The following is a 14469-nucleotide window of genomic DNA, read 5'->3' on the forward strand; positions in this document are numbered from 1 at the left end:
CCATACTGATATAAATATAAATAAACAGGAAAAGTCACAAAAACATTAGGTATCGCTGCATCCAAAAATGCCCGATCAAAATAGTAATTTTTTGCCATTTGAAAAAAAAAAATCAATAAAAAGTGATCAAAAAAGGTCGCACAGTCCTAAAAATGGTAGCATTTAAAATGCCATCAAAAGTCTCAAAAATTACACCACCCACAGCATGAAAAGATGGCAAAATGATTTTTTTTTTTACAGGAGGTTTTCATTTTTGTAAATGTATGAAAACATTATAAAGCCTATACAAATATCTCCATTATCGGACTGATCCAAAGAATGAAGTAGACATGTCATTTGGGGCGCACATTGAAAGCCGTAAAATCCAAGCCCACAAAAAAATAGAGCAAATGCGGTTTTTCATCATTTTCACTGCATTCACAATCTTTTTTCCTGCTTCCCAATACACAGAATGGAATAATAAATACCATCACTATAAAGTTCTTAAGGGGTTAAAAAGGGAGTGAAAAAGCTAAAGTAAATGTGTATTGAGAGCAGAAACAAATGTATGAGGATTTCATGGGTGAGGGTCCTTCTCAGTATATAATATAATGCATGGTTTGGATGGCCATGGGCCCCCTAGAATGCTTGGGTCCTGGGCTAACAACCCAAACCGCCTGGGTTGTAGGTTCAAATCCTACCAAAGTCAGCTAGGGTTCAGTTTAGTAGCGGACGTTGCCATTGTTGGAAGTTGGGGAGCAGCATGAGTCGTCCTGTGATGTTCTCTCTACATCTCAAAAAAACATTTTTTAAGCAAGTTGCCTGCTGTTACTCTTCTGTGGTCTCATTCTAGATGGGGCAAGTCTTCCTGTCCTCATGTGAATCAATGAAGCTTGGGTGTTGGAAGTTATTTCATTTATTGGATAACATTTGGTAAATACTAAGCACTCCCCTGGGAATACCCAACAAGTCCTACCATTTTAGATACTGAGATGTTGGAAAACTGAGATTTTGGGATTTTATGAAGAAGTTTCTGTACCATTTATCTGATCCATGTGTGTGATACAAAAACTTCCCCCACGCAGTAATATAGAACCGATTTTCCGTCAGAGAAATTTTCAACAATTCACCCTTAGACCCTTAATTTAAAACCTGTAACCTTGGGGCGGAGGCCTTCGGTGTCTCCCTGACAAGTGGACATAATCATTAAAGTGAGTGATAATGGAAATCAGTCTGGAGGTCGTCCTCCGCATGGATTGGGTCGCTACATTTGTTTAACAGAATGTTTAGTAATCAATCGGAGAAAAAAAAATTATGGGTGCCCTCATTATAGATTGGTCAGCGTCATTAGTGAAGAAGGATGTCTCGGAGGTTGACACGAGAGGATTTACAGTCCCCGGGCTTAGGTGACCTTCCTCCAGCGCCAATCTGCCCATCATCTGGATCTATGAGAAGGATCTCCTTACTGAGAACGTGGGATGTGAGGGGGGCGGGGGACAGAACCTACGAGGAACGGCGAGGCCGAGCGTTTTATCCATCCCATTTCCATACGATCAGCAGGAGAGGGCTGACAGCACATTACATCTCATCAGTTTTCACTACCATTACACATTTATTACCAGGCCTCTGCTCGGGCATTCAAGTCACGAGGCCTGGGAAAATCCTGCAGCATTTGTACTTCTCCTATTTATACGGCACCTGAATATTTAATATGGGGACCCCGCAGTACGGTGGTTCCAATTAACACTCTCCGTAAGCTCTCCACATTCACTACATATTTTACTGTAAATGGTTATAACAGACGCACAGGGGATATACAGTTAACAAGGCTGAACCGTCGATGGCGGTGGCGCTCATTAATACCACGTATATAATGCTGCGGCAGCTAAGTGCGCGGCGGATTCCTTCATCTGTTATCAGGATAGGCTTCCCACCGCTACTGAGGTTTTCTTGCTGGTAACATAGCACTCTCCATCGACTAATTCGCTTGCTGTGTAAACATTGTAGTCATCTGACCATTAACATAGGGATAAAGCTGCAGACTGTCTTGACAGCAGATTGTTCCGGAACATACATATTGTATACGTTGTGGTTAATGTATGAATAGTGGGAAAGCAGGCGCTAGTTTATTAGGATTAAACAGAAAGGCTTCGTTATTTTATACAAGGACATGTTGGCGGAAAGTAAATTGGAGCTCAAGGAAAACATCTCGGATACTGTTTTAGGCACATTCCTACTGCGGTGGAAATTAGGCGCATGCGTCAACCAAGTTCTTAGAATATATATCAAATGCATTTATAGGACCGGTATTCTGCTGACACTGTAACCAAGACTGCAACGTGGCGACACCGTCACAATGACCAAGACCTCAATGTGGTGACTTCACCGCCGTGACCTAGACCTCAACGTGGCGACACTGCCGTGTGACCTAGACCTCAACGTGGCGACACTGCCGTGTGACCTAGACCTCAACATGACGACACTGCCGTGTGACCGAGACCTCAACCTGGCAACATTGCCACCGTGACCTAGACCTCAACGTGGGGACATCGTCGCCGTGACCTGGACCTCAACGTGGGGACATCGTCGCCGTGACCTGGACCTCAATGTGGCGACACCGCCGCCGTGATCTACGCCTCAATGTGGAAACATCGCTGCCGTGACCTGGACCTCAACATGGCAACATAAATACAGAGACCTCAAAGTGGCAACACCACCGCCGTGATCGAGACCTCAACATGGCAACATTGCTGCTATGACAGAGACCTCAACTCAGCGGCATCACTGCCAAGACCTCAACATGGCCGCATCACCACTGGGACCTCAATGACACGACACCAATTTATACCACATGATAATTGAGGGAATAGACAACTGCAAAAAAAAAAAAAAAAAGGATTTGAGGCAGTTAAGTGTATTGGTGAATTCTCTTACCCCTCTGAAGGGAATCTTTCACCACATTTATCATAATAAAAGCTAGTGGCAGGTTCCTTTAAAGCCCTAGTAACTAAATGACCCCCTTCTTTTAACTCAAAATTGTTTCCCTCAGATCCTCATATAATCAACTGTATAATCTTACCTGGTATCCAGGGATACCTATAGCGAGTCAAGGAAGGGGGTGGGCCTCCTCAGGGTGAGCTTGTCGCAGGTCCTGTAGCCTCCCAACATTAGCAAACTGTACCCATGCATATATATCTGATCAATTAAATCATAGCATGCCTTCATGGACTTCTACTTCTCTCCAAGCAGGCATGCTGTGATTTAATTGATCTGATATATATGCATGGGGTACAGTTTTCTAATGTTAAGAGGCTAAAGGACCTGCAATGTCACCCTGGTCACATGACATTACTGAATGCTGAGAAAGGGATGAGCTAGATGTGGCTAAAGGACCTGTGATGATGTCAGCCCAAAGAGGCCACGCCCACCTCGACTTGCTATACATCTCCCTGGACACCAGGTAGAATTATAAAGTTGAATATATGGGGTTCTGGGGGGAACAATTTTTAGCTATACATAGTGCATTAGTAATTAGGGCTCTATGGGAACCTGCCTCTAGCGCTATTTGTGAAAAATGTGGTGATAGGTTCCCTTTAAGTAATCTATACAAACGTGCAGTGTACTTATTCAGCCTTAATTTAGAATAGCTTCCTGCCTTTTTAGCCTTTTTGTTTGCAAATATGGTCATTTTAAGCCGCACCCAATTTAAGTCATCATACCCCCCCTGGCAAAAAAGTTAATAAATTCAATAAATAAATAAATGTGGTGCTCTTGTATCCTAAAATGGTCTCATTTTGTGTTTTTCTTTGTGTGGTTTTTCAATAGGAAGCATTTCCTTAATGGAAAAAAAACCCCATATAAACAGGATTATAGCGGAAGCCATATGTACAAACATGCGGTTTTGCTGTTTGGATAAAGCGGGAAGAGATCCCAAATATCCCAGATTTGATTCCTGGCAAACACTAGCTGAATACTGAGTATTTTCAGCTGAATAAAAAACAAGGAGTAATGCTTATAGGCTATATAAACGCCAGCCCTGGTGGGCTTAGGGTCCTCTACATGCAGTAATACCCCACCATGGACCTTACAGTGTGACATAATGGATGATGGAGGTCAGTATGGAGGATGGGATCAGAACTGGGGCTCCAAGGAAACATGGAGTAAAAAAAGATACAGCAATGTCATGATTTCCAATGACTATCCCTTTAAGAAAAAAGTTGTTTGTTTCTTAAAACAAAAAAAAAAGTTTGATGAGGTCATCATGGTAAAAAGGAGCCTGTCAGCAAAAAGTGACCCAATACATCACTTCAAGTATATTGTTAAGCAGCTTAACACCTTCCCGATCTTGTTTCTTTCATGTCTCTATGTGGAGGCATCATCCAGAAAATCCACTTTGAAGTGAGATGTAAATAGGTTGTATAAAATCAAAGAGGCGGATAGTTTAACACTGAAGTCCAGCTCTCTCCACCTCAATGTAACAGACAGCCCCCTATCCAGAGACATCACTAACCAGATCTCCTGAAGTCCGGTACATGATGTCAATCACAGGAGGAAGTGTTCAGAGGTGGGGAGAGCTGGACTTCAGTGCAAAAGTCTCCGCCTCCTTGACTTTATACAACCAATATACATCTCACTTCAAAGTTGATTTTCTGGATGATGCCACCACACTGGCCCATGGAAGAAACATGATCTGGAAGGTGTTAAGCTGCTTCACAACATACTGGTAGTGGTTTATGACTCCATTTGCTGATGACAGGTTCCCTTTAATGGCAACCATAGCATCAGTGGTAGGTGCAGCAATGAAATGACTCATTAAAATTAGTACTACTACTTCTATTACTACTATCATTATTTTTGGGGTCTAGCTATTAAATTAATTAAAGAAGTACCTAGCCCGGAGCTAGAGCGGTACAACAGGGGACAACAAAATAGCAAGTAGTAAAGGGACCCAAGATCTATCCGAATGTTATGCTAATGTTATATTATAATTATATCATTTTGATCATATATTTACCGTAATAACACATTTTAATCTCCCCATAATTTTTTTTTGCAGTAGAGCGCTGTTTGTAGTTGCCAGTATTTTTTTTTTTAAATAAATACTGAAAATATGTCATCATTAATTCCGCACTGAGGAAAAAAAAAAGAAAAAAAGAGAAACTTTTTTTTTTTTTTATAAATACAAAATATGAAGCCGTCTGGTAAAGCTCTCACTAATGATATTACATACAACGTCTTCTAATGAAAACCCGTCTCTGATAAACTCTTAGGTGTGATGAAATAATAAATCCAGAGATGAGAGGACAAGAAGTATTTTAATTAGTTCTGTAATTTGCGCACCTGCTTGTCGTCTTCTCTGCCGCTATCGCCCCCTGGTGGCCACATCACGTACGCGTTTCCCTTTCCGAACATAGACACTCAATTTATGAGCAGACGCTTTCTCATAGAAGTCTTGTAAATTGATGAAGTTTATATTTTTTTTATAGTTTTTTTTTTTTATGGTGACAAATTAACCCTATAGAGATCTAGAGGCACAAAAAAAGCCTCCTGACCCAAATATAAAACAACATAAATTGAAGATCTGACAACTCTCAAGGTACATACACCACATCATAACCAATTCATCCCATGTACATAAATGGATCAATTAAAGCCCCATTTCAGATGGTATAAAAAAATAAAATAAATAAAAAATGAAAAAACTTTTTTTCTAAAGGTTCTTGATGCATTCAGGGGTTAATTCTAGTTTCGTAGTACAGCAGCCTTCATGTTTATGTCAGGAACCTGAGCTGATCTTCGGGATTTGCAATATGAGGCGTCGGAAGTGAATTTAGCCTCAGTCATGTGCAATAGATGGGGGGGGGGGGTGAGATTGAAGCTACGGCACCAGGTTTGTCACAAATACAAGAAAGCATTAGGAAATGACACAATAAAATGTCACCAACCGTCTCAAGTACTCGCCCAATTTGCACACCCCTTTAACAACCTTATGCAATGAAGCCTTTAAGAGTCCAGTGATTTCATTGGATTCCTACTGTCTTATAGGATCAAGATTTACAATTAATGTAGTTCTTGCATCTGACCTACATATGCCCATACATGTCAAAAAGAAAAAAAGAAAAATTAAAAAAAGAAAAAAATTATTGGGACTGAACGATGTATCCATGGTCTAGGTCCACCAGGATATTAGGTATTTTTACGAATATATATCTATTAAATGTTCTGCTCCGCTTTGTGATATGAGAAATGACACCTCTTGTACTTTACCTCATCAGCCAGGAAGTAAGAGATCCCCTTACAGAGTCTGATAGCACCCCCACCCCCCACCAGAAAATGATAATCCGGCCCTGTGGGCACAGCGAGTTCCCTGCACCAAGGGAGGAGGAGGGTTTTCTGCAACTTGGGGCCCCTTATCCTCCTCAGGGCCCCTGAACACAGTAACACTAACCCAAACACCCCCCACCATAGCAGCCCTGGGCATGTGGAGACTTATAGCCATGGACGGTCCACTAGGGGATTCTGGGAAAATATATAAATAAGTTTTCCAAGATGGGAAAAGGAAAACCATGTCTCTTTTAGCTACGTTGTAAGACAGGCCCCTTTGACATCAAGCGAGACCTGGTTGGGTCTCTTTAGTAAAGCTTAGGGAACTAATTTGGCTGGGTGAGAGGCTTGTGACTAGGGTCAGGAAGTAAGTCACAAGCCTCTAACTCGGCCAAACCAGTTCCCTACGCTGTACTGAAGAGACCCAACCAGGTCCAAACAGTGCTGTCTACAGTTGGGAGTCTGTTCCATCAGGAATAGATATATTGGTTTGGTTTTGATCCAGAATCATGTCATAAGGCCTCTTGTAGGTCATGCTTGATATCAAGGGAGCTGCCTTACAAGGTATCTAAAAGAGGCGTGGTTTTCCTTATCCCATCCTCGAAAACTTATTTACATATTCACCTCATAAGCCAGACATTCCTGTCGATAGAATAGCTGCAGATGGAAAGTCCTGTAATCTTCAAATGTCCATGAGCAATCGCCCTGCCAGTACCTTATAATAGTATTAATGATTATAAGATTAGGGTCTTGGCAGGACGATTGTTTATTGGCAGATAGAGATCACATGACCCTCCATCTGCGGCCATATTATGTACAGGAATGTCTGGCTGATGAGGTAAAAGACAGGAGGCTTTATATTACATATCAAGAAAGCAGAGCAGAACTATTAATAGATGTATATTGGTAAATTACCACACACCATGAGTTAAAGTGACCAACCCCTTTAACGGTCCATTCTTCTTCATTGGAGATCCTGAAGGTCTAACACCCAAAACCTGCACCAACCAATGTACTGAGCTTTGTACACAGTGTGGTGGTATCAGGCCCCTCACTGATAACCTAGGGGGAGCAGGAATAGTGGCAGGTCATAGGATCAATAAGTAACCTAAAATATATGGGCATTGTAGCGAGCAGGGAGAGTAATATATAAAATATATATGTGACTATTACATACCCCCTTCAGTCCCCCTATCTAGTCCTTTCATGTGGAGCACCACGGTGACACATAATCACGTCTATGTTCACTTTTTAAGAGACCCCCATAGCTTACAGTCTCTGTATAAAGAACAAGTGAAGAAACATTTGACATCAACATATCTGAAAGTGATATCTGGGCCTAGTTACATACATCCACAAAACTCATCTGTAAAAAAAAAAACTTCCAACAAAGCCATATGCAAGTGACCTTAGAAGAGTCACTTTTTGCCCGAAACGGACAGGAGGAGTTCTTTAAGCAACTACAGACAAGGTTCTGGTGCCATTGTAAAGATTAAAATCTCTTCTTTCGAAAGGCAACATGATTGTGTTTCTGTGCATTACAGAACCGGAGATACAGGTAGTTAAAGTAGCTGGAAACGTGAGCTGCAGAAAAAGATCCAACTCTCAACAATGTTATTCACCTGCCTGTATGTCTGGTTCTTCAGCTCAGTGTTCCACAAACATGCTGCGTTTTGAAAGATTAAATTCTCATCTTTACAATTACACCAGAACATGATTCTAGATGCTATAGACCACAATATATAGGTAAAATGTGGAGGTTTTTACATTAAATGGGAAATTATAGATTGGACATTGGAGAGTACTGTTGGTTAAGTGGAGTAAAAGCTAATGACAGAGGCCCTTTATGGTTGTAGAATTTCAAATAATAGAACCCATTAAGAATACATTTTTTCATGTCATGCTTTAGTAATACACTAAACGAGCCACATTCATAAACTAGTCTCAAGATATTACTCACACTGCATATCAATGTACTGACAAGCCGCTTTAGACATCTCTAGAGCTTGAGGGGCACAAAAGATCCTCTTGACCCATATGAAGAGACAAGAACCCAATGTACCCAAGTAAGAGATTACTCACACTGCACATCAATGTACTGCCGAGTCTCCAGGTCCTTCACAGCAGGATGGTCAACGAGACACACAAAAGGGACTTCATCATCTTCTCGAAGAACCGTGACCGATATCTGACTGCGTACTCGGAACATCTTATTGTCCATGGCCTCCACCTCCGTCTTACCGCCTGTGAATATCCAGGAGAAGTCACATTACTACATCTTCATGTACAATGTATTATACTCCTCATCTAGCCTACATCTCCTTAATCTCGCCCGGTGCATTGTAGCTCGCAGCTTGCGGAGAATTCAGCAGTCCATGTCCTAGTTCCAGGTTTGTATTTACCAAGATGTCAGGATGACCTGATCTACAGTTACCAACGTAATATGTAATTTTCTCATCCAATTTTCGTCAGAGAAGCCTTTATGATGGCTCTCTAAATGCTAACCACCCAGGTGCTTTGTTTCAAGCTCTTTACTGAGAGAATTTTTTGTCTGAACTCTTGGCTTAGTCGCTATCGGTTCTCGATGGTGAATGACAATCAGCAGGCCTAAGTAAGCATCCTAGTAATCTGCATCGGAGGCTCCATCAAAAAAAATGTCAGGCAAAACGACTTAGCATGATACACTATTATTACTGATCGAATGCGAGACCCCGTGAGAGAAACCCGAATGACGCCATTATAGTCTATGAAGTTCATCTGGTGCCACTGATGTCCATCATTCACAGGGATGTGACACTTGACGCAGAAGAAAATAAATGATGGAATGGAAATTTCCATAGTAGATATGATGAGAACTGTTACAGATAAAAAAAAAGGTTACTTAATAAAATTTATAAAAAATAAAAAAGAATTAAAGGGTTTTTCCAGGTTCCAGAGCTGTCTGCTGCACGTACAAAGGAGATGAACTTACGGCTTGGTTCTGTGTGTTGTTTCGATGGGGTTTATGAGTAACAGATCTTAACCGACCTAAGGTCTTGGGCAATTTGTGTGCTGTTCGGGTCTACATCGGACAGTACTTGGACAGAACAATAGGGCTCATTTACTAAGGGTCCGAATCGGGTGGGGTTTCTCGACGTTTTCCGATTTGCGCCGAATTGCCCCGGGATTTTGGCGCATCAGCGTCGGTTTTGTGGCCGTCAGACAACCCGACGGATTCGGAAAAAACGCAGAATTTAAAAAATAATTTGTGTTGCAAGATCAGCACTTACATGCACCGGGACGAAGAAGGTGAACTCCGGCGGACCTCGGCGCAGCAGCGACACCTGCTGGATATCGGGCGCACAACCTTGGTGAATCCTGGCAGACCCGAATCCTTGTCAGACGACGCGCCGCTGGATCGCGACTGGACCGGGTAAGTAAATGTGCCCCAGTGACTCATTGATAGACATGGGCATAGCAAAATATAGGCAGTCCCAGACTTATGGACACCCATAGTTACACAGGGACCTCTCTACCCCCTGTGACATCTGGTGAAGTCTCTGGATGTTACTATAGTCCCAGGCTGCAATGATCAGCTTTAAGGGGTCTGTAATAAAGCTTTATTGATAATCCTTGTTCCCATGACAGCATAAAATTTTGTGTGAAACATGCCCATTGAAGTCAAAGGGTGTGTGGAAAACCATTGGGTGGCGCCAGGATGCCAACGTAGTCCGGTCCATTTTTCACACCTGTGTTTCATTCATGACACTAAGACTACAAAAATGGATGGTCTGATCCCACTCAGACTGAAATGTAACCAAACAATGGTCAAAATCATACGATTTACACTAGCCCGAGTCCAGCTGCACACATATACTGACCAAACATTTACTGACCACAATCGCAGAAGTTTGATTAGAGTTTGGTCAAAGTTCAATCCCAGTGCTTCAATCCGTTATTTCATGAAAATCTGGACACACTAAAATGGCATCCCAGTGCCGTCTTTTTTTTTTTTTTCACGCGCCCATTGACTTAAATGGGCCGGTTTCACGATAGACTCAGAATAAACCCCATTATACAATACTCTGATCTGTCAGGATCGTATCGATGGACTATGAAACAAACGGCAAAATAAACTATCGATAAGTCAAAGTTCTGTCCGATGAAGACTAAGACTAGGACTATTGTAAAAAATTGCATGTGTGCAACTGGCCCCAAACTGATAAACTTGATCAGAGTCACAACAAGAAAACTAACTTATGAAAAAAAAAAAAGAGGTAGATTTGCTCATTTGTAACCCTCTCTCACAGAATTAAAAAAGAACTATAAAAAGATGTAAAAAAATAGGCTTAAACGAGCACTAAAAACTACAAGTAAGACTATATTCACACTGCCGCTGCCCGCCCGTACCGTACCGGGCAACGGCAGTGCACAGGGAGAGGAGGTGAGCGCAGCAGACCCCTGCCCCTCTCCATAGCGATATATGGCCGCGGCGCCGTATTACGGTAAAAGATAGGACAGGTCCTATCTTTTTCCGGGTACGGAGCGGTACGGTGCCGCACGTGTGCTGCACCGTACCGCTCTCGTAGGGCGCCGTGCGCCCATTGCCGTCTATGGAGGACGTATATCGGCCGTATATACGTCCTCCATACGGCAGTGTGAATGTAGCCTAATCCTGCAAAAAACAAGTCCAATTACATTAGAACACTGAAAAAGTTAGGGTTCAAAACAAACCAAAACAAAGTTTACCTTCCTGTATGCAGAGTATGGGAGTGGCCAGTGAGGAGCGGTTTCCCACCCACAGGAAACTGCTCTGACATGCATGGATTTAAAAAAAACTCCCATGCCCCCCAAATCATCTCCCCCCGTCGCTTCCCCCTCTCAGGACGTCATACAAGTCTTCCCCGCTCCTCACTGACCACTCCCATGGGACTAGGGACACAGCTCTGCATACAGGAAGGTACACTTTCATCTTATCTTTTTTTGGAAGAAGACCGTTTTACTATAAAAAAATAAAAAAAACTCTTGAACCTGATGACAGGTTCCCTTTAAACTAATATTTTCCTTGCAAAAGTGATTAAAACCTACAATACACATCATTCATATTATCACATTTGCATTCGGTCGTATTTAGAGAATGTGATGAACCCTACTAGAACTATAATTTATAATTTAATAAGTGATTAGAAACTACCCCCCACAAATGCCCATACACTGCCCCGTGTCTCACCTGCACCTAACACTATTGTATCTCACCTTCCAGCTCCTGATTTCCCTTGTACCAGCGTATTACCGCCGCTGGTTTACTGGCCATGGCCGTGCAATTCATCTCCACCTCTTCTCCTTCTACGTACGTGTCCTTCTGCACATCTATCACCAAGTTGTTTGGTGGAACTGAAACGATAACAAAAAAGTGGTGAAAATTGTAGGAAATGTTTTTACGTATAGTCAATAATATAAGAACATTCATACAGGTGTAAATAAAAATATACATAAGTGGTGGGGGTTGTGGGGTGAAAAGCAAAAGATTCTATCTAAGGGCTAAAACACAAGGGCATGGTTGGCCCATGAGTAATGGGGCGTGCCGTGTCCCGTTTCATGGATCGACCACCGTGCTGGGGGCGGGACCTCGTGCATCATAGTGATATACGTTACACCATTACACTGTATAATCATTACACAGCTAGGCTGCTCAAGGGGGACAAAGGGAATCCTTGCTTCAAATATCACTGTGAAGCAAGGAGCCCTTTAGGCAGCAATGTGGTGTAAGTTCCCTGCTTTAGCCCTAACTTTAGGAAACCATGGATGTATGCTTGGGGTTTAGAGATTTGGGACACTCCTATAGTGGCCTTCTTGAATGTTGTGTATTGGGTGGGGAATCTGTGGTAATTGAAGGAGATGGGTCTAGGGTCTGTAGTTCGTGGGAGAAGATTAGAGGGCCCATGTTTTGTTTTAATAAACTTGATATTATAAAAAAAATATATAGAGCAAATTTTTAGTGGACCATTAAATTTTAGATGGAAGCGTCTGAGGTTACTGCTCTTTAATGACAGATGTTGTCTGAAACGTATATATTGAGCGTGTCGGGATACAACCTGTCAAATGTTACCTGAGGGTCCTTCACTCTATTAAAATTAACATGCATTAACAGTTATTAGTCAGCTGGTTAGTCACCTCTAAGTGAATAAGGTTACACGTGTCCTACTAAGTTGGCCAAACCTATTGATTTAACAAGATTAGCCACATTTCTTATGCACATGAATGAGGTACTCCTTCACCAATAATTTTGTATGGATTATCCGCTGGTTGTTTTATCATGTATGATGTACATTTAAAGGGGTTGTCCAATTTCAGCAAATTGATATTGTTTATGTAATTAAAAAGTTATTTAATTTCCCAAGATTCTCTCTGTATCAATTCCTATTATCTAAATATCTGTCTGCTATCAACAGGAGGCTTTACAGTTTACTTCCTGTGGACAAAAAGAGATCCCTTTTCATGTAATGTCACACAGGTGCACAGCTCGTTATATCCCTGGTCATGTGATGTCATACAGGTGCACAGCTCGTTATATCCCTGGTCATGTGATGTCATACAGGTGCACAGCTCGTTATATCCCTGCTCATGTGATGTCACTCAGGCGCATGGCTCGTTATATCCCTGGTCATGTGATGTCATACAGGTGCACAGCTCGTTATATCCCTGGTCATGTGATGTCATACAGGTGCACAGCTCGTTATATCCCTGCTCATGTGATGTCACACAGGTGCATGGCTCGTTATATCCCTGGTCATGTGATGTCATACAGGTGCACAGCTCGTTATATCCCTGGTCATGTGATGTCACGCAGGTGCACGGCTTGTTATATCCCTGGTTATGTGATGACACACAGGTGCACAGCTCATTATATCCTTGGTCATGTGATGTCCCACATGTGCACTACTCGTTATATCCCTGGTCATGTGATGACACACAGGTGCAAGCCTCATATCCCAGGTCATGTGAGGTCACACAGGTGCACGAATTGTTTTTAACACACAGCTCTGATTACTGTAACAAGCCGTGCACCTGTGTGACGTCACATGACCAGGGACCAGTTTTTATCCACAGGAAGTATACAATAAAACTTCCTATTCATAGCAGACAGAGATCTGTATAACCGTGAGGAATTGGTACAGAAAGTATATTGGAAAATACACAAACAACATCTATTATCTGGTAGTGGACAATCCCTTTAAAGCTCATAAATTCAACAGGTGCTCAAATACAGACCTGATGTATCCACCAATTATATGCTGAAGGTGGACCACCCCTTTAAGTAAACAAAGGATTAGATTTGATAAAATGTAATCCATGTTTCTTTACGAATATCATAAGTGGGTGGGCCCAAAAGAAGGATTGTGATGGAATAGGTGTCTTTCAGCAGCTAATACAATTTTCCCATCCTAAAAAATTGCATCCTCAGCCACGCCGAGTGTGTGTATGGGCGAGTTGGGTAGAAAGCTGTCAATTTTTTTTGAGTGTTCAACCACTAGCTAGTAAAAGGTACAAGGCCACTTTACTTAGATACATAATTGGACATATTGCTGGGAAGGCAACAGATACGGATGAAACATTAGATGGGAATGAGGGTCAATTGAATGTAGCAAAAAAAGTTTTTTTCAGGCACACATTTCATACATGAACGATACAATTGTAGTATAAAGTGAATAAAACACAAAAAGAATCTGGCGTAGTAACACAAGCTATGTATAGCCACAGAGAAACCGAAATACGAGGAAGTCCTTACTGAGCACGGTAATGGTGGTATACGCCTCCTGTGGGGGGTCTGTGTAGAGCTGGCAGAAGTAACGTCCCTCATCGTGGATGGACACGTTTGTTAGAGAAACTCTCAATTCGCTACTGGAGAAGTTCACCAGCTGGAACCGCGAGTCCTTCAAGGCTGAAGAATAAAAGACATTTTTTTTTACTTTTCAGAAAATTACACAACAATGGTTATCGATATCCATCCCGGCAGAAAAATACATTATACAAAGTATCAAAAGGCAAACACTAAAAAACCATTAAGTCAGCAAATGGACTAGTTAAAAAGAAAACTATTTAGAAAAATCAATAGTGCCAGGACGTATTGGGAATCAACTTATCGGAATGCACTTAGTATGTGGAGTTCTTAGTACACTTCTCGTC

General features: G+C 41.9%; 1 protein-coding gene across 5 annotated transcripts in view; it reads right to left on the reverse strand.

The window, feature by feature from the left end:
* Nucleotides 1-14469, reverse strand: part of CADM1 (cell adhesion molecule 1) — a 213155-nt gene that overhangs the window by 56896 nt on the left and 141790 nt on the right. For all 5 annotated transcript variants that reach the window (XM_072155766.1, XM_072155764.1, XM_072155763.1 and 2 more), the window contains 3 exons: nucleotides 14072-14224; nucleotides 11539-11676; nucleotides 8386-8547 (listed from right to left, as the gene is read on the reverse strand). In XM_072155766.1, coding sequence (XP_072011867.1) covers nucleotides 8386-8547; nucleotides 11539-11676; nucleotides 14072-14224 — 453 coding nt within the window. The remainder of the gene's footprint in view (nucleotides 1-8385; nucleotides 8548-11538; nucleotides 11677-14071; nucleotides 14225-14469) is intronic.

Source organism: Engystomops pustulosus, chromosome 6 (assembly GCF_040894005.1).
Source record: "Engystomops pustulosus chromosome 6, aEngPut4.maternal, whole genome shotgun sequence".
Lineage (NCBI taxonomy): Eukaryota > Metazoa > Chordata > Amphibia > Anura > Leptodactylidae > Engystomops > Engystomops pustulosus.